The sequence below is a fragment of the Odocoileus virginianus genome, chromosome 11, assembly GCF_023699985.2.
Source record: "Odocoileus virginianus isolate 20LAN1187 ecotype Illinois chromosome 11, Ovbor_1.2, whole genome shotgun sequence".
Taxonomy (NCBI): Eukaryota; Metazoa; Chordata; class Mammalia; order Artiodactyla; family Cervidae; genus Odocoileus; species Odocoileus virginianus.
Window position 1 is genome coordinate 27,291,466 of NC_069684.1, and position 26,349 is coordinate 27,317,814.

General features: G+C 42.9%; 1 protein-coding gene across 5 annotated transcripts in view; it reads left to right on the forward strand.

Moving 5' to 3' along the window:
* FHAD1 (forkhead associated phosphopeptide binding domain 1) overlaps nt 1-26,349 on the forward strand; it is a 162,413-nt gene that overhangs the window by 16,413 nt on the left and 119,651 nt on the right. For all 5 annotated transcript variants that reach the window (XM_020873708.2, XM_020873709.2, XM_020873711.2 and 2 more), the window contains exon 3: nt 18,892-19,098. In XM_020873708.2, coding sequence (XP_020729367.2) covers nt 18,892-19,098 — 207 coding nt within the window. The remainder of the gene's footprint in view (nt 1-18,891; nt 19,099-26,349) is intronic.

The window sequence follows — 26,349 nt, forward strand, 5'->3', positions numbered from 1 at the left end:
TTCAAAAAACGAAGATCATGGCATCTGGTCCCATCACTTCATGGGAAATAGATGGGGAAACAATGGAAACGGTGAAAGACTTTATTTTCTTGGGCTCCAAAATCACTGCAGATGGTGACTGCAGCCATGAATTTAAAAGACACTTGCTCCTTGGAAGAAAAGCTATGGCCAATCTAGACAGCATATTAAAAAGCAGAGACATTACTTTGCCAACAAAGGCCCATGTAGTCAAAGCTATGGTTTTTCCAGTAGTCATGTATGGGTGTGAGAGTCAGACCATAAAGGGGGTTAAGCGCCGAAGAATTGATGCTTTTAAACTGGTGTTGGAGAAGACTCTTGAGAGTCCCTTGGACTACAAGAAGATCCAACCAATCCATCCTATAGGAAATCAGTCCTGAATATTCATTGGAAGGATTGATGCTGAAGCTGAAGCTTCAAAACTTTGGCCACCTGATGGAAAGAGCCAACTCATCAGAAAAGACCCTGATGCTGGGAAAGATTGAAGGCAGGAGGATAAGGGGATGACAGAGGATGAGATGATTGGATGGCATCACTGACTTGATGGACATGAGTTTGTGCAAGCTCCGGGAGATGGTGAAAGATAGGGAGGCCTGGTGTGCTATACTCCATGTGGTCGCAAAGAGTCAGACATGACTGAGCTACTGAACAACAAGCAAATTCACCCAAGCAATTTTTCTCTAAAAGAAATGTAAATTCATGTCTGTACAAAGATTTCTGACATCATCATCTTATTTATTATTCTCAAACAGGATTACTGGAATAGTCTTTTTATCTGCATTTCACAGATGGGAAGGTGTGTCTGCTGTGTCCAGGGACAGGTATGGCTGTAACTCAGATGAGCACGGCCACATTGCCCACCAGAGGTTCCCCGATGTGGCGTCCTGCCAGCAGTGGGCGTCCCTCTCCCACTCCCTCCCCAGTATAGGGTGTTGTCCACCCATTGGACCTTCGGTGATCTACAGGGTGAAGTATAGTACCCGTGTCATTTTTGTTCACACTTCTCTTATTCTGAGTGAACACCTGCGCTTTGAGATATAAGGTGACAAGTGGTCTCTCTGTGGGGAAATCCACAGAATGAAACAGACCGGAGGAGGGTACAGTTGCCAGCTCCCCATCTGTGCCCACCACCCGCCGTGTCATCCTTCCTGGATTGCACTCCCGTCCCACCCCTTTCCCCACCCCCACGCCGTCCTACCCCTGACTCCAGCCCGAGTGCTCCTAACTCTGGGGGGTTCACCTGTCTGATCTCACCAGTCCTCGGGGAATTTTTTTGTCCCCTGTTTGAGAACTGGCAGCTGATTTCATCTGTCAGTTCCCACCACAGCAGTTGATGGGGCTGCTTTTTCACTTGGAGGCGGAAGGCTTCCAAGAGGAAAAAGTTCAGAGGAAAGGACTAGATCATAATCTCATCCTTTTATTGTGATAAAATGCACATAACATAAAATCTGCCATCTTAACTACTTTTTTAAAGTGTACAGTTCAGTGGCATTAAACACGTTCGAATTGTTGTGCAACCCATCACTCCCATGCATCACCATAACTCGTTTCATCTTGCAGAACTGAAACCCAGTCCCCATGAAACCACTCCCCATCCCCCTGCCTCCCAGCCCCCAGCAGCCACCATTCTGCTTTCTGTCGCTATGGGCTTGAGCACTCTGGGTGCCTCACAGAAGTAGAATCATACAGTATTTGTCTTTTCATGACTGGCTTATTTAACTGAGTGAAGGAGAGGGAAGCCTGGCATGCTGCCGTCCATGGGGTCATAAAGAGATGCAACTTAGCAACTGAAAAGCAACTACAGTGACCTCAAGGTTCATCCATGCTATCGCATGTATCCGAATTTCCTTCCTTTTTAAGGCTGACTAATAGTTCATTGTGTGGATTTGCCACATTTTGTTTATTCATTCATCTACCAGTGGACACTTTGGTTGTTTTTACCTTTTGGATATTGCAAACAATTCTGTGAACATGGGTGTATAAATGCCTCTTCACATCTCTACTTTCAGTTCTTTGGGATATATACCCAAAAGTAGACTTGCTGGATCACATGATGATTTTATTTTTAGTTGTTTGAGGAACTGCCATGCTGTTAGCCGTAGCAGCTGCACTAACTTATATCCTCACTGGCGGTGCCCAGGGGTTTTACCTTCCCAGCATCCTTCCAACACCTGTTACTTCCTACTGTTGTTTATAGTAACCATTCTGATGGATGTGTGCTGAAAGAAAGATCATAATCTTTTGAATAGCTTACAGAATACACAAAAGCTATAGCATATATTTATGGAGTGCTTATTACCAGGCTATGGTTTTTCCAGTGGTCATGTATGGATATGAGAGTTGGACTATGAAGAAAGCTGAATGCTGAAAAATTGATACTTTTGAACTGTGGTGTTGGAGAAGACTCTTGAGAGTCCCTTGGACTGCAAGGAGATCCAACCAGTCCATCCTAAAGGAGATCAGTCCTGGGTGTTCATTGGAAGGACTGATGCTGAAGCTGAAACTCCAATACTTTGGCCACCTCATGGAAAGAGTTGACTCATTGGAAAAAACCCTGATGCCGGGAGGGATTGGGGGCAGGAGGAGAAGGGAACAACAGAGGATGAGATGGCTGGATGGCATCACCGACTGGATGGACATGGGTTTGGGTAAACTCCGGGAGTTGGTGATGGACAGGGAGGCCTGGCGTGCTGCGATTCATGGGGTCACAAAGAGTCGGACACTACTGAGCGACTGAACTGAACTATCATATCTCTCATGACTTTATTTATCTTTTATGTATGTTCTATATATATTTATAGAATTATATCCTCAAAACAAATCCTGTGTGGGTAAGAACTACTCTTATCATTATTATCCTCATTTGAAGACGTGGAAATGGAACTCAGAAAAATTAAGGGACTTGCCCAAATCACATAGCTAGGTGGGGGAGGTGGGGCTGAGTTTCAGACTGGGCTGACTCAAACTTCTAAAAATGAAACTAAAAAGCTTTTATCCTGTAAATTTAGCTTTGGGAACATCTAAGTATTGGAAATCCCTTGTAGGTTAACTGAAATGACAAGGTAATTGGCTAAGCTAGGGAGATTCCCACCCTGTGGAATCCAGGGTGGGGCTGTCAGTGAAACATACTGTCTATAGTCTAGAGATCCTCATTCACGCCACTGGCTGAGGTGGCACCATCTAGTGGGGGATCTCGGTAAGGAGGAAATTTGTGTACGTGCTCACTCTGTGTCCCACTCTTAGCGACCCTTATCGACTGTAGCCCGCCAGGCTCCTCTGTCCATGGGATTTTTCAGGCAAGAATACTAGAGTGGGTTGCCATTTCCTGCTGCAGGGGATCTTCCTGACCCAGGGATCGAACCCATGTCTCTTGTGTCTCCTGGATTGGCAGGCAGATTCTTTACTACTAGTTCCTTTCCCAGGAAGAGGAGCATTGGGGCTGTTAAGTGAAGGCTCAGCAAGATCCCCATCTCTTCTTTCCAAACTAGCCAGAGTAAATTCTCTGCTTCCACTTGGATAAACTAGGATAGCCTCCCTATTTTAAGATCACTGATTACATCTGCATGGTCCCTTTTGCCACATAATGGATTATATTTCCAGAGATCAGGGCGTGGGCATTTTTGAGTGAAAGCTATGGTTTTTCCTGTAGTCGTGTATGGATGTGAGCGTTGGACCATAAAGAAGGCTGGGCACTGAAGAATTGATGCTTTCAAACCGTGGATTGAGAAGACTCTTGAGAGTTCCTTGGACTGCAAGGAGATCAAAACAGTCAATCCAAAAGGAAATTAACCCTGAATATTGATTGGAAGGACTGATGCTAAAGCTGAAGCTCCAGTACTTTGTCCACCTGATTCAAAGAACTGAATCATTGGAAAAGACCCTGATGCTGGGAAAGATTAAAGGTAAAAGAAGAGGATGGCAGAGAATGAGATGGTTAGATAGCGTCACTGACTCAATGGACATGGATTTGAGCAAACTCTGGGAGATACTGGAGGAGAGAGGAGCCTGGTGTGCTTCAGTCCATGGAGTCACAAAGAGTCAGACACGACTTAGTGACTCAACAACATCTTTGAGAGACCATTCTGCTCACCACATTAATACTCCCGCCTGCCTGGACCATTGCTATGAAACTGGTTTGACAGTTGTTTGGAAGAAGCAGTGGCTCAACAACAGGGGCCATGGAGAAAGATGGCTGGATGAGCTGGAGGGTGATAATATGATTATCAAGAATGGAGGGGGCAGGATTGTTGAATGAGCACCTCAGCATTCAGAAAGCCTCCGGGCAGTTTGGGACCTGGAGATGAACCAGGGGTTGGAAATACACATCCAAGAGTCCAGGAGGTGGTGCAGCAGCCCCAGCCCATAGAAACAGAGCGAGGAGGAAACAGACACAACCCTAGAATCCCAGGGAGCATCTGAGGGGAAAGGAGCCTGGCGTGGAGACCTGGAAGCAGTCAGAGAGGTGGGGGAGCCAGGAAACTGTTGCCGGGTCAGGGGTGTTAATAACAGGGACAGCTGACGGTTACTGAGGGCTTGCTCCGTGTCAGGCCCTGCTCTTTGCACTTGCGAGTATATTAACTCATTCCATCCTTAGGAGGTAAGGGCTGTAGTCTGCCCCATTGAGGTTGCTGGGGCACAGATAGGCTGAGGATCCTGCCTGAGGTCACAGAGGGAGGCTGGGGCGCTGGTACCAGACTCTGCGGAGCCTTGCTCATCCCCAGGGCTCTCCCAGGGAGACCAGGAGGGAGGATCTAGCCGATGGGGAAGCAGAGAAACTTCCTGTTTCATTCCACTCCCAGACTCGCAGTCCTACCAGCCCCTGGCCATTACCTCATATCCTTATTCTTTAGAAAACCCTGTTTTCCTACTATTTCTGCACTCCATCCCTTTCTGGGGCAGTGGGGGGCTGGGGTAAGGGGACAGACAGGACAGCCAATAACCTAAAAGTTAAAAAGAAATAGATCAAACACATACACACACACATTAATTTCAAAAATGTCTTCCTACTACTTTGAACACTTCATCAAGCAGTACCTTTTGTCAGTTCTGTGAAGCCTAGCTTATGAAACTCACTTTTGCAGCTCAAGGAGCAACAGCAGAGAAGCAAAGACCCATGCCCTGGGCTGCCCAGCTGGAGAGTAGCAGAGGTGGGGCTTGAACTCCAGGCTTTCCGACTCCAGAGCACATCCTCCTGCTCACAATAGAGAACATTTTGCATTCGCTCTGTGTTTTGTTCTAAAAACATATACATGCTTTTATTTGTGTTATGTCACCAATAACTGTCCTAATGTTAGCCTCATTTACAGATGAGGAAACTGAGGTATCACTTGCCCAAGGTCACCCTGCTAAGAAATGGGAGAGCTGAACTTGAGCCCAGCTCTTAAAGCTGAATAATATTCCACTGCATGGATGGGTCACATTTTGCTTATCCACTCATCAGTCGATGGGCACATGAGTTGCTTCCACCTTTTGGCAATTGTGAATAGTTAGTGTTAGTCGCTCAGTCGTGTCCAACTCTGCGACCCCATGGACTGTACCCTCTCTCCATGGAATTCTCCAGGTCAGAATACTGGAGTGGGTTGGCATTTTTCTCCAGGGGATCTTCCCAACCCAGGGACTGAACCCGGGTCTCCTGCATTGCAGGCAGATTCTTTACTGTCTGAGCCCCCAGCAAGGCCCAACTGTGAATCATGCTGCCATAAACATGAGTGTACAGATGTCTCTTCAAGTTCCTGATTTCAGTTCTTTTGGGTATATGCCCAGAAGTGGACTTGCTGAATCAGATGATAATTTTATACTAAATTTTTCAAGAAGCCACCATACAATTTTTCTTATCAGCTGCACCGTTTTACATTCTCAACGGTGCCTAAGTGTTCCACTTCCTCCACATCCTCGCCAACACATGTCATTTTCCGTTGTTTGCTTGTTTTTGATAGTAGCCATCTGTCTACGGCCATACCACCCTGAACGCGCCCGATCTCGTCTGATCTTGGAAGCTAAGCAGGGTCGGGCCTTGTTAGTACTTGGATGGGAGATAGTAGCCATCCAAGTGGTATGAGGTGGTATCTCGTTGTGGTTTTGATTTGCATTACCGTAATGATTAGTAATGTTGAGCATCTTTTCTGTTTGTTGGCCATTTGTGTATCTTCTTCGGAGAAATGTCTATTCCAGTTCTTTGCCATATTCGATCAGGTTATTTGGGGTGTTTTGTTGTTGAGTTATAGGAGTTCTCTATGTATTCTTTTTAAAATATTGATGTATTTCCTTGGCTCTGTCAGGCCTTAGTTGTAGCACGTGGGATCTTTTGTTGCAGCACACGAGCTCTTCATTGTGGTGCCTGGCCTTCTCTCTGGTTGTGATGCTTGGGCTTAGTAGTTACAGCATGCAAGTTTAGTGCCCCATAGCATGTGGGATCTTAGTTCCCCGATCAGGGATCAAATCCTTGTCCCCTGCATTGGAAAATAGATTCTTAACCACTGGGCCACCAGGGAATTCCCTGTATATTCTTGTGTGTGCGTGCTAAGTGTTCAGTCGAGTACAACTCTTTGAGACCCCATGGAGTGTAGTCCACCAGGCTCCTCTGTCCATGGGATTCTCCAGGCAAGAATACTGGAGTGGGTTACCATGCCCTCCTCCAGGGGATCTTCCTGATCCAGGGATTGGCCCTTGTCTTTTACAGCTCCCGCATTGGCAAGGGGATTCTTTACCACTAACACCACCTGGGAAGCCCCATATTCCTGATATTAACCTTTTCAGTTACATGATTTGCAAGTACTTTCTCCCATTCTGTAGATGGCCTTTCACCCTGTTAATTGTGTCCTTTGATTCACAGAAGTTTTAAATTTTTATATAGTTGAATTTATCTATTTTATTTTTGTTGCCTATGCTTTTGGTACCATATCCAAAAAAGCATGACCAAATCCAATGTCATAAAGCTTTCCTTCTATGTTTTCCTCTAAAAGTTTTATAGTTTGAGAGAACAGCATCGAAACATGTATATTATCTAGGGTGAAACAGATCACCAACCCAGGATGGATGCATGAGACAAGTGCTCGGGCCTGGTGCACGGGGAAGGCCCAGAGGAATCGGGTGGAGAAGGAGGTGGGAGGGAGGATCTGGATGGGGAATACATGTAACTCCATGGCTGATTCATGTCAATGTATGACAAAACCCACTACAATATTGTAAAGTAATTAGCCTCCAACTAATAAAAATAAATGAAAAAAGAAACAAAAGTTTTATAGTTTTAAGCTATGTTTAAGTCTTTCATCCAGGCTTCTCCAGTGGCTCAGTGGTGAAGAATCCTCCTGCAGTGCAGGAGACTCAGAAGATACAGGTTCAATCCCGAGTCGGGAGGATCCCCTGGAGGAGGAAGTGACGACTGACTCCAGTATTCTTGCCTGGAAAAATCCCATGGATAAAGGAGCCTGGTGAGCTAGAGTCCATGAGGTCACAGAGAGTCGGACATAAGTGAGCAAGCACAGCAATAAGTCTTTGACCCACTTTGAGCTATTTTTTGTATACACTGTTAAGAGTCTAACTTAATTCTTTTGCAGTTTTTTCCCCAGTATCGTTTATTGAAAATACTGTTCTTTCACCCACTGAATGATCTTAGCAGCCCTGTGGAAAATCATTTAACCATACATGCAAAGGTTTATTTCTGTGCTGTTTATCCTGTTCCATTCGTCTATATGCCTGACCTTATGTCAGTATCACATTGTTTCGATTAGTGTAGCTTTGCACCTATCAAAAGTAAGTTTTGAAATCAGTAAGTGTGAGACCTCCAACTTTTTCTTTTTCATGATCCTTTTGGCTATTCAGTTCCACTGAGATTCCGTATGAATTTTAGGATGGATTTTTCTGTTTCTACAAAAATTGCTATTGGGATTTTGATAAGGATTGTATTGAATCTGTAGATCCTTCTGGGTAGTAATGACATCTTAAACAATATAAGTCTTTCAATCCATGACTACAGGGTGTCTCTCCATTTATTTGTCCTTCTTTAATCTCTGCCAGCAACACTTTATAGTTTTCAGTGTATATATCTTTTACCACCTTTGTTGAATTTATTCTAAAGTATTATTCTTTTTGATGCTATTTTAAATGAAATTATTTCCTCTTTTAATTTAACTTAAAAAAAAAATTTTGGCTGAGCTGTGCAGCAGGTGGGATCTTAGTCCCTGACCAGTGATCAAACTTGCATGCCCTGCAGTGGAATTGCAGCATCTTAACCACTGGAATGCCAGGTCTCTGAAATTATTTAACTTCCTTCTCAGGTTGTTCACTGTGACTATATAGAAATACAACCAGTGTTTGTGTGTTGATTTTGTATCCTACCACTTTGCTACTGAATTTTGTTTATTAGTTCTAACAGGGTTGTTTTTTCAAGGACGCTTTAGGATTTAGTACATATTAGATAATGTGGTTTCTGAACAGAGATCATTTTACTTCTTCCTTTCCAATTTGGATTCCTTTACTCCTTTTCCTTGCTTATTTGGTCTGGCTAAGGCTTCCAATAGTTTGTTGAATGGAAGTGGTAAAAGCAGGCATCTTGTTCTTGATTTTAGAGGAAAAGCTTTCAGTCTTTCACCTTTGCGTATGATGCTACCTGTGAACTTTTCATATTTGGCCTTTATTATGTTGAAGTAATTTCCTTCTATTTCGTTTTAGTGAGTACTTTTATCAGGAAAAAGTGTTGCATTTTATCACATGCTTTTTCACTTCAATTGAGATGATCACTTTTTTTTCCTCTTTCTGTTAATATGATATATTACATGGATTGATTTTCATATGTTGAACCATCACTTCTTCATTCCAGGAATAAATCCCATCTGGTCATAGTGTATGATCCTTTTAACATACTGTTGGCTTCAGTTTTCATATTTTGTTGAGGATCTTGGTATCAGTGTTCATAAGAAATATTGGTCTGTAGTTTTCTTGTAGTGTCTTTGTCTGGTTTTGGTATCAAGATAATGCTGTCCTCTTCACCTTTTGAGTCTCAGCTTCTTCATCTCTAAATTGGAGATAATAATAGGATCCTTATATTGGGCTTCCCTGGTGGCTCAGAGGTTAAAGCATCTGCCTCCAATGCGGGAGACCCGGGTTCGATCCCTGGGTCAGGAAGATTCGCTGGAGAAGGAAATGGCAACCCACTCCAGTATTCTTGCCTGGAGAATCCCATGGACAGAGGAACCTGGTAGGGTACAATCCTCGGTGTCGCAAAGAGTCGGACACAACTGAGCGACTTCACTTCAGTTCACTTCACTTCGTAGGGCTATCACGCAGATTAAATGAAAGAATGCACACAACATGCTTCCGCAGGGCCCAGTTCACAGGAAGTTCTCAATATATGTTAGATGATGATGATGATGATAATAATAAACAACAGTTTATCTCATAGTAGGACAGCTCAACAAGATGGAACTTACACAGTCAGTCTGTGTTAGCAGCAAGACTTCTGTCCAATAGGACCATTTAGCAATTTTCCAAGTAAAGGGAACAAGTGATATTATAGGGAGAACTAGGAAGCTCTTTCCTTGCCTAACATGTGGTAGAGGCTCACGCAATTTTGTGAAGTCATTTAAAACTTCCTGCTTGGTTTGATTTCTTAATAATGGCTTGTCAGCTTTTAGGGAACTGAAAGTAGTGAAGCCTGGGAAGAGAAAAGCAAAATGTAACACACAGAATTTCTCATACTCATGGGTAATACTAAAGGTCCATAGGACACAAAGATCAAGGGGGATGGTGGAGATGATGATATGGGTGGCATTTTCCAAAGAACTAATGTGTTTTCATGGTTTTTTAATGCCTTATTTTTTTCAAACAGTTTTAGGTTTATAGGAAATTGATCGGATAATACAGAGAGTTCCCATATATCCCACCATACCCGACACACACAGTTTCCCCTGTTATTAACATTTCTTATCAGTGCAGTATATTTGTTACAATTGACAAACCAATATTGATGTGTTATTGTTAACCAAGTCCGTAGTTTACATTAAGACTCACTTTTTGTGTTGTACATTGTTTGGTTTTGACAAATGTGTGGTGACAAGTCTCCACCATTACAATATCATACAGAATAATTTCACTGCCTTAAAATCCCCTATTCTCCTCAAGCCCCTGGGCCCCTGGCAAGCACTGATCTTTTTACTGTCCCTATAATTTTTACTTTTTCCAGAATTTCATATAGTTGAAATCATATAGTATGTAACCATATCAGACTAGGTTTTTTCTCTAAGCAATATGCATTTAAGATTCCTCCATGTATTTTTGTGATTTGATAACTCATTTATTTTTAATCATTATTATTTAATAGTATAGATGTACCATAATTTGTTTATTCATTTACCTTTTAAAGGATATCTTGGTTGCTTCCAATTTATGGCAATTACAAATAAAGATGTAATACAAATTACAAATAAAAATGTAATGTATAAGCAATGAGAAATAAAGATGCTGAAAGCATGTATCCAAAATAAACGAGTCTTCGTGGATATAGAGAACAGACTTGTGGTTCCCAAGGGAGAGGGGGCTGGAGGAGGGATGGAGCGGAAGGTTGGAGTTAGCAGATGTAAGCGATTAAATATAGAATATATAAGCAACAAGATCCTACCATATAGCACAGGAAACCATAGCCAGTATCCTATAATAAACCCATAATGGACAAGAATATTTTAAAAAACCTGTATGTATGTATATCTGAATCACTTTGCTGTAAAGCAGAAAGTAAATAACATTACAAATCAATGTAAAATAAATAAATAAAATTAATGAGTCAATAAGAGAACAAACATCGCAACTTAAAACTGGGGAAAAGATCTGAAGAGACACCTCACCAAAGAAGATATGCATGGACTTCCCTGGTGGTCTAGTGGTTAAGACCCTGGGCTCCCAGTGGAGGGGTCTGGGTTCAATCCTTGGTCAAGAAACTAGATCGCGCATGCTGCACTAAGACCTGGTGCAGCTAAATAAATAAATTTTTTAAAGGATATACAGATGTAAAATAAGCATATGGAAAGATGTTAAATATCATATGTCGTTAAGGAATTTCAAATAAACATGAAATATCTCTTCATTTATTTAAACTACTTTGATGTCTTTCCTCAACATTTTATAGTTTTCTTCATAGCTCTTTTTTTCATATAGCAAAGTATTTTATTTGAATAAATAAATTTATACTTAGTGAATAAAATTTATACTTAGATTTATTCCTAAGTATTTCTTTCTCTTTTTTTGGTGCTAATGTTAAGCAGTATTGTGTTTTTAATTTCAAATTCCAGTTGTTCACTGTTGGTTTATAAGATACCAGTTGACTTTTGCATATTAATCTTGTATCCTGAAACCTTGCTATAATTGCTTATTAGTTCCAGGAGGACTATTTGTCAATTCTTTGGGATTTTCTGCATAAACAATCATGCAGTCTACAAAATGGGCAAAAGATCTGAACAGACACCTCACCAGAGAAGATTTTTTTCCTTCCCAATCGATAATGTTTTATTCTCTTTTCTTGTCTTATTGCATTAGCTATGACATAAAATAGTGTTGAAAATGAGTGGTGAAAGGGGACATCTTTGCCTTATTCTTGATTTTAATTGGAAACTTTCTAGTCTCTCACCATTAAGTATGATGTTAGTTTTTAGGGGTTTTATTGATGTACTTTATCAGGTTGAGGTTGTTCCCCTTCATTCCTAATTTGCCAAGAGTTGTTGTGGTGGTTTGTTGGTTTATCATGTACACTGTGCTTAGGTCGCTCAGTCATGTCCATGTCTTTGTGACTGCATGGCCTGTAACCATCCAGGCTTCTCTGTCCATGGGGATTCTCCAGGCAAGAATACTGGAGTGAGTTGCCATGCCCTCCTTCAGGGGTCTTCCCAATGCAGGGATCGAACCCAGGTCTCCTGCATTGCAGGCAGATTCTTTACCATCTGAGCCATGAGAGAACCCACCAGGTTTATTATGAATGGGTGTTAAATTTTGTCAAATGCTCTTTTTTCAATCTACTGATAAGGTAATGTAATTTCTCTTCTTTACATTATTGATGTGATAGATTACATTGATTTCCAAATCTTTGCATACCTGGAATAAATCCCACTTGATTGTAGTGTATAATTCTTTTTATATGTTATTGGATTCAATTAGCTAATATTTTGTTGAGGGTTTTGCATCTTTCTGGAAAGGGAGAACTGGTCTGTAGTTTTCTTGTCTTGTAATATCTTTATCTGATTTTGGTATTAGAGTAAGGTTGGCCTCACAGAATGAGTTAGGGAGTACTCCCTCTTCTTTTTTCCAAAAGAGATTATAGAGAACTGATATCATTCTTCAGTTCAGTTCAGTAACTCAGTCGTGTCTGACTCTTTGCGACCCCATGGACTGCCACATGCCAGGCTTCCCTGTCCTTCACCAACTCCCAGAGCTTGCTCAAACTCATGTCCATTGAATCAGTGATGCCATGCAACCATCTCATTCTCTATCGAACCCTTCTCTTCCTGCCTTCAATCTTTCCCAGCATCAGGATCTTTTCCAGTGAGTCAGTTCTTCGCATCAGGTAGCCAAAGTATTGGAGTTTCAGCTTCAGCATCAGTCCTTCCAATGAATATTCAGGACTGATTTCCTTTAGGATTGACTGGTTGGACCTCCTTGCCGTCCAAGGGATTCTTAAGAGTCTTCTCCAACACCACAGTTCAAAAACATCAATTCTTTGGCACTCAGCTTTCTTTATGGTCCAAATCTCACGTTCATACATGGCTACTGGAAATACCATAGCTTTGACTAGATGGAGCTTTGTTGGCAAAGTAATGTCTCTGCTTTTTTTTTTTTTTTTTTGTCTCTGCTTTTTAATATGCTGTCTAGGTTGGTCATAGCTTTTCTTCCAAGGAGCAAGCGTCTTCATTTCATGGCTGTAGTCACCATCTGCAGTGATTTTGGAGCCCCCAAAAATAAAGTCTGTCACTGTTTCTATTGTTTCCCCATCTATTTACCATGAAGGGATGGGACCGGATGCCATGATCTTAGTTTTATGAATGTTGAGCTTTAAGCCAACTTTTTCACTCTCCTCTTTCCCTTTCATCAAGAGGCTCTTTAGTTCTTCACTTTCTGCCATAAGGGTGGTGTCATCTGCATATCTGAGGTTATTGATATTTCTCCCGGCAATCTTGATTCCAGCTTGTGCTTCATCCAGCCTGGCATTTCACATGATGTACTCTGCATATAAGTTAAATAAACAGGGTGACAATAAACAGCCTTGACGTACTCCTCTCCCAATTTGGAACCAGTCTGTTGTTCCATGCCCAGTTCTAACTGTTGCTTCTTGACCTCCATACAGATTTCTCAGGAGGCAGGTCAGGTGGTCTGATATTCCCGTCTCTTGAAGAATTTTCCACAGTTTGTTGTGACCCACACAAGCAAAAGCTTGTCGCAGTCAATAAAGCAGAAGTAGATTTTTTTGGGGGGAACTCTCATGCTTTTTCAGTGATCCAATGGATGTTGGCAATTTGATATCTGATTCCTCTACCTTTTCTAAATCCAGCTTGAACATCTGGAAGTTCATGGTTAAAGTACTGTTGAAGCCTGGCTTGAAGAATTTTGATCATTACTTTGCTAACATGTGAGATGAGTGCAATTGTGCTGTAGTTTGAACATTCTTTGGCATTGCCCTTCTTTGGGATTGGAATGAAAATTGACCTTTTCCAGTCCTGGGCTACTGCTGAGTTTTCCAAATTTGCTGGCATGTTGAATGCAGCACTTTCACAGCATCATCTTTTAGGATTTGAAATAGCTCAACTGGAATTCCATCACCTCCACTAGCTTTGTTCATAGTGATGCTTCCTAAGGCCCACTACACTTCGTATTCCAGGATGTCTGGCTCTAGTCCAGTGATCACACCATCCTGGTTATCTGGGTCATGAAGATCTTTTTTTATATAGTCCTTCTGTGTATTTTTGCCACCTCTTCTTAATATCTTCTGCTTCTGTTAGGCCCATACCATTTCTATCCTTTATGGTGCCCATCTTTGCAGAAATTTTCCCTTGGTATCTCTAATTTTCTTGAAGAGATCTGTAGTCTTTCCCATTCTATTGTTTTCCTCTATTTCTTTGCATTGATCACTGAGGAAGGCTTTCTTATCTCTCTGTGCTATTCTTTGGAACTCGGCATTCAAATGGGTATATCTTTCCTTTTTTCATTTGCCTTTTGCTTCTCTTCTTTTCTTAGCTACTTGTAAGACCTCCTCAGACAACCATTTTGCCTTTCTGCATTTCTTTTTCTTGGGGATAGTCTTGCTCCCTGCCTCCTGTACAATGTCACGAACCTCTGTCCATAGTTCTTCAGGCACTCTGTCTATCAGATCTTATCCCTTAAATCTATTTGTCACTTCTACTGTATAATCATAAGTGATCTGATTTAGGTCATACCTGAATGGTCTAGTGCTTTTCCCTACTTTCTTCAATGTAAGTCTGAATTTGGCAATAAGGAGTTCATGATCTTTCCTTAATATTTGGAAAATTTACCAGTGAACCCACCCAGGTCTGGTACTTTCCATTTTGAAAGGTTATTCATTACTGATTCAAATTCTTTAATAGATATGAGTCTATTCAGGGTATTTTTTCTGTTTGTTTGAGTTTTGGCAGATTGTGTCTTTCAAGGAATTGATCCACTTCATTAAATTATAAAATGTGTGGACATAGAATTATTCATGCATTGCGTGCATGCTCAGTCATGTCTGACTCTTTGCAACCCTATGGACTGTAGTCTATCAACTCCTCTGTCCATGGGATTTTTCCAGGCAAGAATACTAAAGTGGTTTCCATTTCCTACTCCGGGGATCTTCCTAACCCAGGGATGGAACCCGTATCTCTTGCGTCTCCTGCATTGGCAGGTGGATTCTTTACCACTGTACCACCTGGGAAGCCCCTCAGAATTCATAATATTCGTTTTTTATCCCTTCAGGGATCATGGCTTCTGTTTCATTTCTGATTTTAGTAATTTATATCTTCTCTCTTTTTTTCTTGATTATCCTAGTAGAGGTTTGTCCATTTTATTGATTTTTTTTTTTAAGAAAGCTCTTGATTTTGCTGACTTTTCTCTGTTATTTTCCTGTTTTGTTATTTCATTCATTGCTTTTTTTCTTCTTCTGCTTGCAGTAGGCTTGTATCGGTCTTCTTTCTCTAGTTTTATAAGGTGGAAGCTTATATTACTGATTTTAGATCTTTCTTCTTTTCTAATATATGCGTGCAATGCCATAAATTTCTCTCCAGGAGCTGCTTTCACTCCATCTGTCAAATATTCATAGGTTGTATTTGCATTTTCATTTAACTCAAGATAATTTGTTTTATTTCTTGTGAGACTTCCTCTTTGACCCATCTGTTGTTTAGAAATGTGTTGTTTAATCTCCAAATATCTGGGGATTTTCGATCTATCTTTCTGGTAGTGGTTTCTAGTTTAATTCCAATGTGGTCTGAAAACAGTTCAGTTCAGTTCAGTTCAGTCGCTCAGTCGTGTCTGACTATTTGCCACCCCATGAACCACAGCATGCCAGGCCTCCCTGTCCATCACCAACTCCTGGAGTCCACCCAAGCCCATGTCCATCGAGTTGGTGATGCCATCCAACCATCTCATCTTCTGTCATCCCCTTTTCCTCCTGCCTTCAATCTTTCCCAGCATCAGAGTCTTTTCAAATGAGTCAGCTCTTTGCATCAGGTAGCCAAAGTATTGGAGTTTCAGCTTCAACGTCAGTCCTTCCAGTGAACACCCAGGACTGATCTCCTTTAGGATGGACTGGTTGGATCTCCTTGCAGTCCAAGGGACTCTCAAGAGTCTTCTCCAATACCACAGTTCAAAAGCATTAATTCTTTGGCACTCAGCTTTCTTCACAGCCCAACTCTCACATCCACACATGACCACTGGAAAAACCATAGCCTTGACTAGATGGACCTTTGTTGGCAAAGTAATGTCTCTGCTTTTTAACATGCTATCTAGGTTGGTCATAACTTTCCTTCCAAGGAGTAAGCATCTTTTAATTTCATGGCTGCAATCACCATCTGCAGTGATTTTGGAGCTCAGAAAAATAAAGTCAGCCACTGTTTCCGCTGTTTCCCCATCTATTTGCCATGACGTGATGGGACCAGATGCCATGATCTTAGTTTTCTGAGTGTTGAGCTTTAAGCCAACTTTTCCCTTTCCTCTTTCACTTTCATCAAGAGGCTGTTTAGTTCTTCACTTTCTGCCATAAGAGTGGTGTCATCTGCATATCTGAGGTTATTGATATTTCTCCCGGCAAACTTGATCCCAGCTTGTGCTTCCTCCAGCCCAGCATTTCTCATGAGGTACTCTGCATATAAGTTAAATAAGCAGGGTGACAATATACAGCCTTGACGGACTCCTTTTCCTATTTGAAACCAGTCTGTTGTTCCATGTCCAGTTCTAACTGTTGCTTCCTGACCTGCATACAGGTTTCTCAAGAGGCAGGTCAGGTGGTCTGGTATGCACATACTTTGCATAATTTCTATTCTCTTTACATTTGTTGGAGTATGTTTTGTGGCCCAGAATGTGGTCTGTTTGGCGAGTGTTCCACATGAGCTTGAGAAGGATGTGTGATTGGTTGATGGGTGAAGTTGTGTGGCTGTCTGTTGGATCCAAATGATTGATAGTGCTGTTCAGATCAACTTTATTCTTACTAATTCTCTGCCTGCTGGGTCTGCCCATTACTGACAGAGGGATGCTGTGGTCTCTAGCTGTCATGATGGATTCGTCTGTTTCTTCCTGCAGTTCTGTCAGTTTTTGTCTCCCATATTTTGATGCTTTATTGTTGGGCACATGTAACGAAGGACTGTTACATCATCTTAGAGAATCAATCCCCTTATCATAATATAACACCTCTCTTTATCCCTGATAACCTTCCTTGCTCTAGTCGGTTCTATCTGAAATTAATGTAGCTACTCCTGCTTTCTTCTTGTGTTTCAACATTTAAATGTCCAAGTGATTGGTAGGAATTTGCAAAGTGGGGAAGGGCACAGCCATTTGAATCAGGCAAACCTGGGTGCAAAGCCAGGCGAGTCAAGCTCGGTGACGTGGGCACACCTCATCATTCCGTGCCTCCGTTTCCTCATCTAAAAAGTCAGGAACTGTCAGACCTACTGCATAGCGCAGGGAACTATATTCAATATCTTGTACTAACCGGTAATGGAAAAGAATATGAAAAAGGATATGTTATATGTGTGTGTGAGTGTGTGTGATGTAATCACTTTGCTACACACCAGAAACTAACACAACATTGTAAATCAACTATCTGTGCTATGCTCAGTTGCTCAGTCATGTCCAGCTCTTTGCAACCCCATGGACGTAACTCACCAGGCCCCTCTGTCCGTGGGGATTCTCCAGGCAAGAATACTGGAGTGGACTGCCATACCCTCCTCCAGGGGCTTTTCTCAACCCAGGGATCGAACCCATGTCTCCCGCATTGCAGGTATACTCTTTGCCATCTAAGCCACCAGGGAAATGTTTAAATGAGGCAGTGCCCCTTTGGATTATTGTGAAGATGTGGGATGTGTATATAATATAAGTGGGATGTTAGTATAGATTTCTAAGTCCAAGTACTCTTTATGAAAGTTGAGTGAGGCACTCTGAGGAGAATTAACTTAGAAAATAATTGTGAAGTCTCAGGCTGGAGTGGATGGCTCATAGGCAGTGTGCTGAAAAGACAGAAAACTTCATACACACCCTGCAGCCCATAGTCCAGGGCACCCAGGCAGATGGGATGTGATATTTCCTCCTTGGTGCTGAGTTTTTCTCACTCTTCTTATTAAAGTGAAATTGCATAGGAGCCCTCTGCCCCCACTGCCAGTTCACTGTCTGAAATCCCTTTCTTTAGGGTGAAATGTGGTCACACCAGGGCCCCTACTGAAAACCAGATCATCTTTGGTTAGATAAATTCTGATTAGCTTTTAAGAAGCACTAGAAATAATCAATCACATGGGAAAACCAAGCCTTTTAAAAAGTAGTTATAAAACCTGTTGTGGGATTTTCCTGGTGGTCCCATGGTTAAAATTCTGATCCTCCAGTGCAAGGGGTGCAGGTTTGATCCCTGGTGGGGGAACTAGATCCCATATGCCATGCCCAAAATAAATAAATTAGTAGGATATAAATTAACAAAAAAGAAAAAGATGAGAAAATTTTATTTTAGAAATTTATTTATTTCATAAATAGAAAGATGGTAAACATAGGAAAAAGACTGGAAGGATGTGAATCGCTGTGTTCAGACAGTGCTTGCCTCTGGGGGACAAGAGTCTAAGTGATTTTAATGTCTTCTTTATGTTTTTCTCTAGCTCTCATTTTCTGCATTGTTAAGAAAAGCGTGTTCTTCTAAAAATGAATAGAACAAACAAATGAAAACAACAATCATTATAAAACCTCCCCTTAACTTTAACACTTGCAGTAAGTAGTTGAGTCACTTGCCAGCTGAGCTTTCTGGTTTGTGTTGGGCCATTTCTGCTGTCTTGCCATTTGGGACAACCCAAAGTATACTTGCATAGGATCTTAGAAATACAGACCGGCCAATTCCTGACAAGTTCCCCCAAGTTCCCTCTTGCCTCTTCTGTGGTGCCTGACTGTCTGTTCAACAACTTGGGCACCTGTTCTGGGTCTGGTGTCAAACAGAGCCCATGGCCCTCTGTTCACTTGCTGTGTGGCCTTAGGCAAGTCACTTAACCTCTCTGAACTTCAGCATCCTCCTTAAAAGGAGGACTGCAGTGACCATCCAATCAGATGAAGCCATTAGCACATGGAGGCACCCAGCGTCAGTATCACTAGTAAGGACTAAGGCCTCCCTCCTTATTCCTGTTTTCCCGGCTCTGACTGTCCCCCCTCCTCCCGTTTCAGTCTGCAGACATCGACAACCATCACGCGCTCATCGAATATAATGAGGCTGAGGGCAGCTTTGTTCTCCAGGACTTCAATTCCCGCAGTGGCACCTTTGTCAATGAGTGCCACATTCAGAACGTGGCTGTGAAGCTCTTACCGGGAGACCTCCTGAGGTTCGGGACTGGAGGGCTGACCTACGAACTGGTCATCGAAAACCCAGCTTCGGTGAGTCCAGGCCCCTGCGGGGTGGGGCTTGGGCGGCAGAGGTACCTTCCGTGCAGCTCGGGGCTCAGATGCGGCCAAAGGTGGAGCTGGTCCAAAGCGCATCACTTTGCCCTCAGCTACACACACAGGCAGCCACAGGACTCAATTCTGTGAAGGTCAGACCCATCAGGTGGGTCCCAGGGAGGAGCGAGTCCCGGCGCCCTCTACTGGGAATTTCTCAGAATTACAGGCAAGAGTTGCCTAGCAACCAGCCCAGAAGTAGTGTCTTTTCCTGAAAAGTGAAGTTTGCAAGCAGGGATGGAAAGCAGGTGTGTGCTTTTGAAGATGCAGAGATGGATGCTTCGTTTTTAGGCAGATCAGTGCTCTACAACTTCCTAGCTTTGAGACCTCGGCCAGGGTTCTTTGCATGCTTGAGTCTGGGTGTTACCAACGGTGCAGGGCACTGAGAGAGTATAGAAAGGGTTATCAGCCTTGTTGGGAAGGCCAGAGGTCCCCAAGTGGCAGGAGGAGATAAACTGCGAGTGGCAGACGTTTTTTTCCTTCTCTTTACAAAATTAAAACTCAGCATTCAAAAAACTAAGAACATGGCATCCAGTCCCATCACATCCTGGCAAATAGTTGGGGAAACAATGGAAACAGTGACAAACTTTATTTTCTTGGGCTCCAAAATCACTGCAGATGGTGACTGCAGCCATGAAATTAAAAGACACTTGCTCCTTGGAAGAAAAGCTATGACAAACCTAGACAGCATATTAAAAAGCAGAGACATTACTTTGCTGATAAAAGTCCATCTAGTCAAAGCTATGGTTTTTCCAGTAGTTGTGTGTGGATGTGAGAGTTAGATAATAAAGAAGGCTGAGCACCAAAGAACTGATGCTTTTGAACTGTGGTGTTGGAGAAGATTCTTGAGAGTCCCTTGGACTGCAAGGAGATCAAACCAGTCCATCGTAAAGAAAATCAATCCTGAATATTCATTGGAAGGACTGATGCTGAAGCTGAAACTGCAATATTTTGGTCACCTGATGCAAAGAACTGACTCATTAGAAAAGACCCTGATGCTGGGAAAGATTGAAGGCGGGAGGAGAAGGGGACGACAGAGGATAAAGATGGTCAGATGGCATAACCGACTCAATGAAAATGAGTTTGAGCAAGCTCCTGGAGATGGTGAAGGACAGGGAAGCCTAGCGTGCTGCAGACCATGGGATCACAAAGAGTCGGACACAACTGAGCAACTGAACAACAATACAAAATTAAAGGAGGTTTCTTCTAATCCTGTGTTTCATGGTGACACCTGGTTCTGCCTGAACTTAACTTTTCTCAAACCTTGAGCTAACCAATGTGTTTTTCTTATGGAAATGTTTTTCTTAAGCTATGTTAATGAAGCTATATATTTGCTTTGGAATCTGCCTTTCTTCAAGATTCATGTCAATTGTTTGATGGCTGGAGATGACTCCCCTTGTTCCAATGCTATCTCAAAATGCATGTTATAGGAGAGGGGCTTGGTGCAGCTCTCTCAGTCTTGAGGTGTTTCTTTTATCTGATTAGCTGTTTGCTAACAGGTATAAAATACCTTGCCAAAAACTAGCGAGGGGGCACTGTCTCTGTCCCCTTCTGATGTCTGTTTCAGAAGCTTTCTCTATCCCTTTTATACTTTTGTTTGTTTAATTTTAATTGGAGGCTAATTACTTAACAATATTGTGATTTTTACCATACATTGATTCAAATTAGCCACGGGTATACACGTACTCTGCTACACAAAAGCTCCAAGTGATCAAGTCTCGTCTCTGGTCCCAGATTGAATGCCTCTCCTCTGGAGACAGTGAATCCCCAGTGTAACTCACTGCTCACAACCATAACCTTTCAGTATCTATGTGTAAAAAGTCAAAATTATTGTCTGGTGGAAACAGACACTCCACACCTGGTAACTGTCCTCACACCTTAGATCAGAAATGTCCCTGGATCAGGACCTAAAGGGTAGGCCCTGGGGTATGGCCCCAGGTTAATCAGAACATAACCCCAAACTCGCCCATCAAAGCTCAGTAGGGAGACAGGGTGGAGGGTGGTTAGCAACACAGGCCTGGGTCAGAACCCCAGCTCTGCCACTGGCCCACTCAGTGTGCTCTTGCTCAAGCCACTGGACCCCTCAGAACCTCCATTTCCTCACCCACCAATGGGGCCAACGGCAGTAATGTCTTTGCAGGCTTGTCTCAAGGACTGAAAGAGATGGTTATAACTAAAACCCCAGCCCAGTGCCCGGTCCTTGTGAGCACACAATTAACACCTGTTGTGCGTGTCCCAGAGAGACAGTGTGTTCATCTCACCCCTGCAACCAAGAGTGCTGCGTGGACTGAGACCCCCTAGGTGTAAAATCCTTTCTGGGACGAGACTAGATATAAATAAACAAAGCTTAGAGACTCTGGACAGAATCCTGGGTGTGGGTCCCATAGGCAGCCTCAATACTCACTCTGAGATCAGCAGCATCCCTCGGGCTTCAGGGGCAGTGACGCCACATCCATCACCTTCGGCTTTGCAGATCTGGGGCAGTTTTCTTCTAGCGCTGCTCAGCCTCCTTTTCCTCCTTGGACCAGCATTAAAGGGTGCTCTCTGGTGAGATACACCAGGGTCCTCTGGCCACCCTGAGGAGGGGCTCCTGACCCTGATGTGTTAACCCAATCAAGGATCCTCTACACAGGCTCTAGGGATCCCCCTCATCAGAACTATATGGGGAGCAGACCCACAGTGCAGATCTGAGGCTCAGCCCAGGCCTGAGGACTCATACTTAGGGTTCCCAGATAAAATACAGGATGCCCAGTTAAATCTAGATTTCAGATAAACGCCAGATAATTATTTTATACATGTGTGTCCCAGATATTGCAAGGAACCACTTATGGTAAAAGAAGTTATCTGGTGTTTGTCTGAAACTCAGATTTGACTGGTACCCTACATTTTATTTAAGTATTTCTTTATTTATTTATGCAAAATCTGGCAACCATACACATCCTCCCTGGGAGTGGGGCCTGGGAATATGTATTCACTCAAGCTCACCCCCCAACAGTAGGGAAACCCAAATTTAGAATCGTTTGTATGGAACACTTATAGAGTTGTTTAGGGGTCAAAGAAAAAGGGATTACAGACCCCCAGGTTTGAACATCCAAGTTTGTGAAGTTTGAGTCAATGTTTCCCTAACATGTCTGATTACAAGAATTTTTCAGGAATGCTCAGTAAAATTACAGGTTCCCAGGTACCCTCCCTGGGAAGTTCTGACTTTCTGGCTTGCTTGTAGTGGGAGGAAGCAGGAGAGGGGGAGAAGGAGGCAGCAAATGATATCTGCATTTTTTTTCTTTTTTTCCATGCCAAGGTATTTATTGAAATATCATTTATGGGGCATAAAATTTGAAGCCTAAGTCTTCATCAAAAGGGGGCATTGTTTAACAAATCATAAGGAGTTTGTTTATATAGGGAATTCTGTGCTGCCTTTTTAAAACACAGTTTTATTGATATATAATTAACATACAGTAAACTGCACATTTAAATCTGTACTTGGATGGGCTTTAACATATGTGTACACCTATGAAAAATCACCACAATCAAGACAGTGAACAAATCCTTCATCCCCCAAGGTTTCTTCTGGATCACAGCATGTGTGTGTTTGCTTGCTTGCTCTTAATAGCTTTGTGTGTGCATGCTCAATCTCTGTGTTATCTGACTCTTTGCAACCCCATGGACCGTAGCCTGTCAGGCTCCTCTGTCCATAGGATTCTCCAGGCAAGAATATTGGAGTGGACTGCCATTTCCTCCTCTGGCTTAACAGCATCCAATCTCATTGAAGTACAATTTACATAACATAAACTTCACCCATTTTAAGTGTCCAATTCAATTGTAGTACCTTTACATGTGCAGCCATCACCACAACCTGCTTTCAGAACATTTTCATCCTTTTCTATCACCCCAAATGTCGGGAAACCTTGGAGGCACTTCATTTTTTAGTTTGCTTTTTAATTTTCAAAATTGTGGTAAAATACAGCATTTACCATGTTCACCTTTTTTAACAGTACAGTCCAGTAGCATTGAATGTATTCATACTGTTGTGCAGCCATCACCACCATCCAACTCCAGAACTCTTTTCATCTTCCCAAACTGAAACTCTACACCCGTCAAATAAAAACTCCCTCGTCCTTCCTCCCATCCCACCAGTCTTTCTGTGTCTATGAATTTGACTATTCTAGGTACCTCCTATAGGTAGAATCTTACATTATCTTTCCTCTTGTGACCATCTTATTTCACTTAGTGTGATGTTCTCAAGGCTCATTCCAGCTGAATAATGTTTCATGGTACGTATTCACCACATTTTCTTTGTTCTTTTGTCCATGCATGGCCATTTGCTTCCACCTTTTGGCCATTTCAAGTAAGACTGTTATGAACATGGGTGTACAGATATGGAAGGGGGACTTTATTTTACAAGGTGCTTGTTATATAAGCATGGGAAACAGTGATGACAATCTCTGACCTTGAGTAGATGAGAAGGAAGAAGATGCTTTGTAAGAAGAGAAATCAGTATGGCAGCAGGAGGAATCGCTGACATGGACAGCACTGTGCTAAGCTTATTTCACTGTGCTTTCCCTGTTTCATGCTCACAGCAACCCATGACTTGGTTCTCTCATGATCCCCATTTTACAGACAAGGAATCCAAACCTCAGACAGGTTAAGTAATTTCCCCAAGGTCATACAACTAGTCAGCATGAATCAAACACTATCCCCACTTGCAGAAAAAGGAAGGGAGAAAACTAGTCTGTTGCTGGCTGGAACAGTAGCCTCAGTTGGTTTTCACAAAGAGCAAAGCATACTTTCACGGTCACTCAATTATACATGAATTTTTTTCAATTCTCATTTCTACACTCACTTGAGCCCTGCTTCATTCCTCCAGTGACTGCCTGCACAGATGTTTCCCTGACTGTGCCCAGGTGACTTTGCAGGACTCTCCCCACATCTCATCTTCTCAAAAATGCTTTCTGCTGGTGAGTCCCCAGGCTGAGAAGCTTGCATCCTCTAAGCTGTTACTCGTGGAGGGGTCCTTCGCAAGGCCTACCTGAGGGCGGCCTATGGACTGATAAACATTTTCCTATGAATTCCTCTTGCTGATAACTCAGACCTGTGAACTGTTTAAAAGAAGAGAAAGAAAGAGGGGGAAATTGGGAGGTGGGAGGGGGGATCGGGATGGGGAATACATGTAAACCCATGGCTGATTCATGTCAATGTATGACAAAACCCACTACAATATTGTAAAGTAATTAGCCTCCAACTAATAAAAATAAATTAAAAAAAAAAGAAAGAGGGGGAAATGGGAAAGGTATTGAAGAGCATCTCTCATCAAGTATTTTGAGATACAGAACTTGCCTCGTGGTCCAGTGGTTAAGAATCTGCCTGCCAATGCAGGGGACATGGGTTTGATCCCTGGTCTGGGAAGATTCCACATGCTGAGCGACAGCTAAGCTTGCGTGCCACAACTATTGAGCCCATGAGCCACAGTTGCTGAAGCCTGGACGCACTAGAGACCATGCTCTGTGGCAAGAGAAGCCTCTGCAACGAGAAGCCCCACGCACCGCAGCTAGAGAAAGCCCGTGCACAGCAATGAAGACCCAGCACAGCCAAATAAAATAAAATTTTGAAAATATTTTAAGGTCTAGTTTTTCTAAGAAATTCTTTGAAGTCATCTTGCCTCCTGGGTGTTCTTGTTTCCCACTGATTGGCGGGTCCCAGGTGAGGGTGCTGTGTTTACTCCCAGGGTAGAGCTTCCCAGGAGGACCGCCCTGATCACCCAGGTTAAGTGTGACAGGAACTGTTCTTTTCCTGACAAAGAGCTCCCAAATGAGAACATTTATTTCAGGCTCTGTGGTGACCATAACCAAGAGAGAGGACTGTGGCAGCATTTCTCTGGGGGGTGGAGGTGGGGGCGGGTTGGGTTAGGAGTCCAGATGTGTTTGCAGCTGTCACGTGGTTAGGACACATGCCCCAAGGCCAGGCTGACTCCAGAGCAATCCCAGCCCTGCTCTTGTACTGGCATTTATACTGGACACACCCAACTCATTTCTCTCAAAGCCTTGGTCCCCATTTCTGTAATACAGTTCCTACCACACGGAGCAACTGTGGTATTAAGTGGGCAATATATGTAAATTGTTGAGTCCAGCGTCTGGTACCTGATAAACACATGAAAATCTTCAGTTTTATTTGTTTATTGGCTGCACTGCATGGCAGGTATGTAAGATCCTATTATTAATAATAGTTCCCTGACCAGGGATCAAACTCACATCCCCTGCATTAGAAGCATGGAGTCTTAATCACTGGACTGCCAGGGAATTCCCCACCCTCAACTTTAGTTAGAATCAAGTGAACCAGCATGTAGCAGCCAAGATGCTTCCTTTGTAAGTGTTCCTTTGGACAGGAAACCTCCCAAGCCCTCCCCCGACTAGCAGACAGATATATTTGCAGATAAATTATCCATAGAATGACGTAGAAGATGGAAAAATATAAAGAAAATCTCGTTTGACAAAGTGCATTGGCATCCAGCATATGGCTAAGACCATGCTCTGTAAATCATAGCTCTTTCATGAAAGTATTACTGCACAGTCACCATTCACAGTACAGTCCATGTAGATGGCGCCCCCTGGGGTTGTGCAGGACATAACCTGCAGGGCCGTTTGCAATGCCCTGAAGCACCCGTTGATTAATATACAGCCTCAGTACCAGGTGTGGGAAGTTGAAGTCACAGTCAGGCGTGCCTGCCGTACTGTGCGTTTTGTTGATAGTTGCCTTTCTTTGTGCTTTCTGAACTCTGGGGAAGGAGGTATAGAAACAAGCTGTTCTAGTCACAGTGACGGTGTTCTCATAAAGCAGCTGAGTAAGGAAACCCTCATCACCCAAGTGTATAAATCGTGTCTTTATCTGTTCTGAAGTACGGCAAAACTGATGGAAATAGCGAGAATGAGAAAGGAAGCGAGGTGCCCCAAATAATGTGTCGAGTTGTCCCATGAAGGTGTTGTGGGCTCATTGGCAGGCGCTCCCATCCCTGTCCTTGCCCGTGACTGGCCTTCCCTTTAGCCTGTTCTGCCGTGTCCCCAGTCCAGCTAGACTCTCCCATGTGGCTCCTGGATACTGTCTTCTGTCCCTGCAATGTCATGACGTCATGTCTAGCGGGAAGAGCGCCCTCTGTCGGCCATTATTCCTCGCTGCTTTCATGAGGAAGCTCTGCAGAAA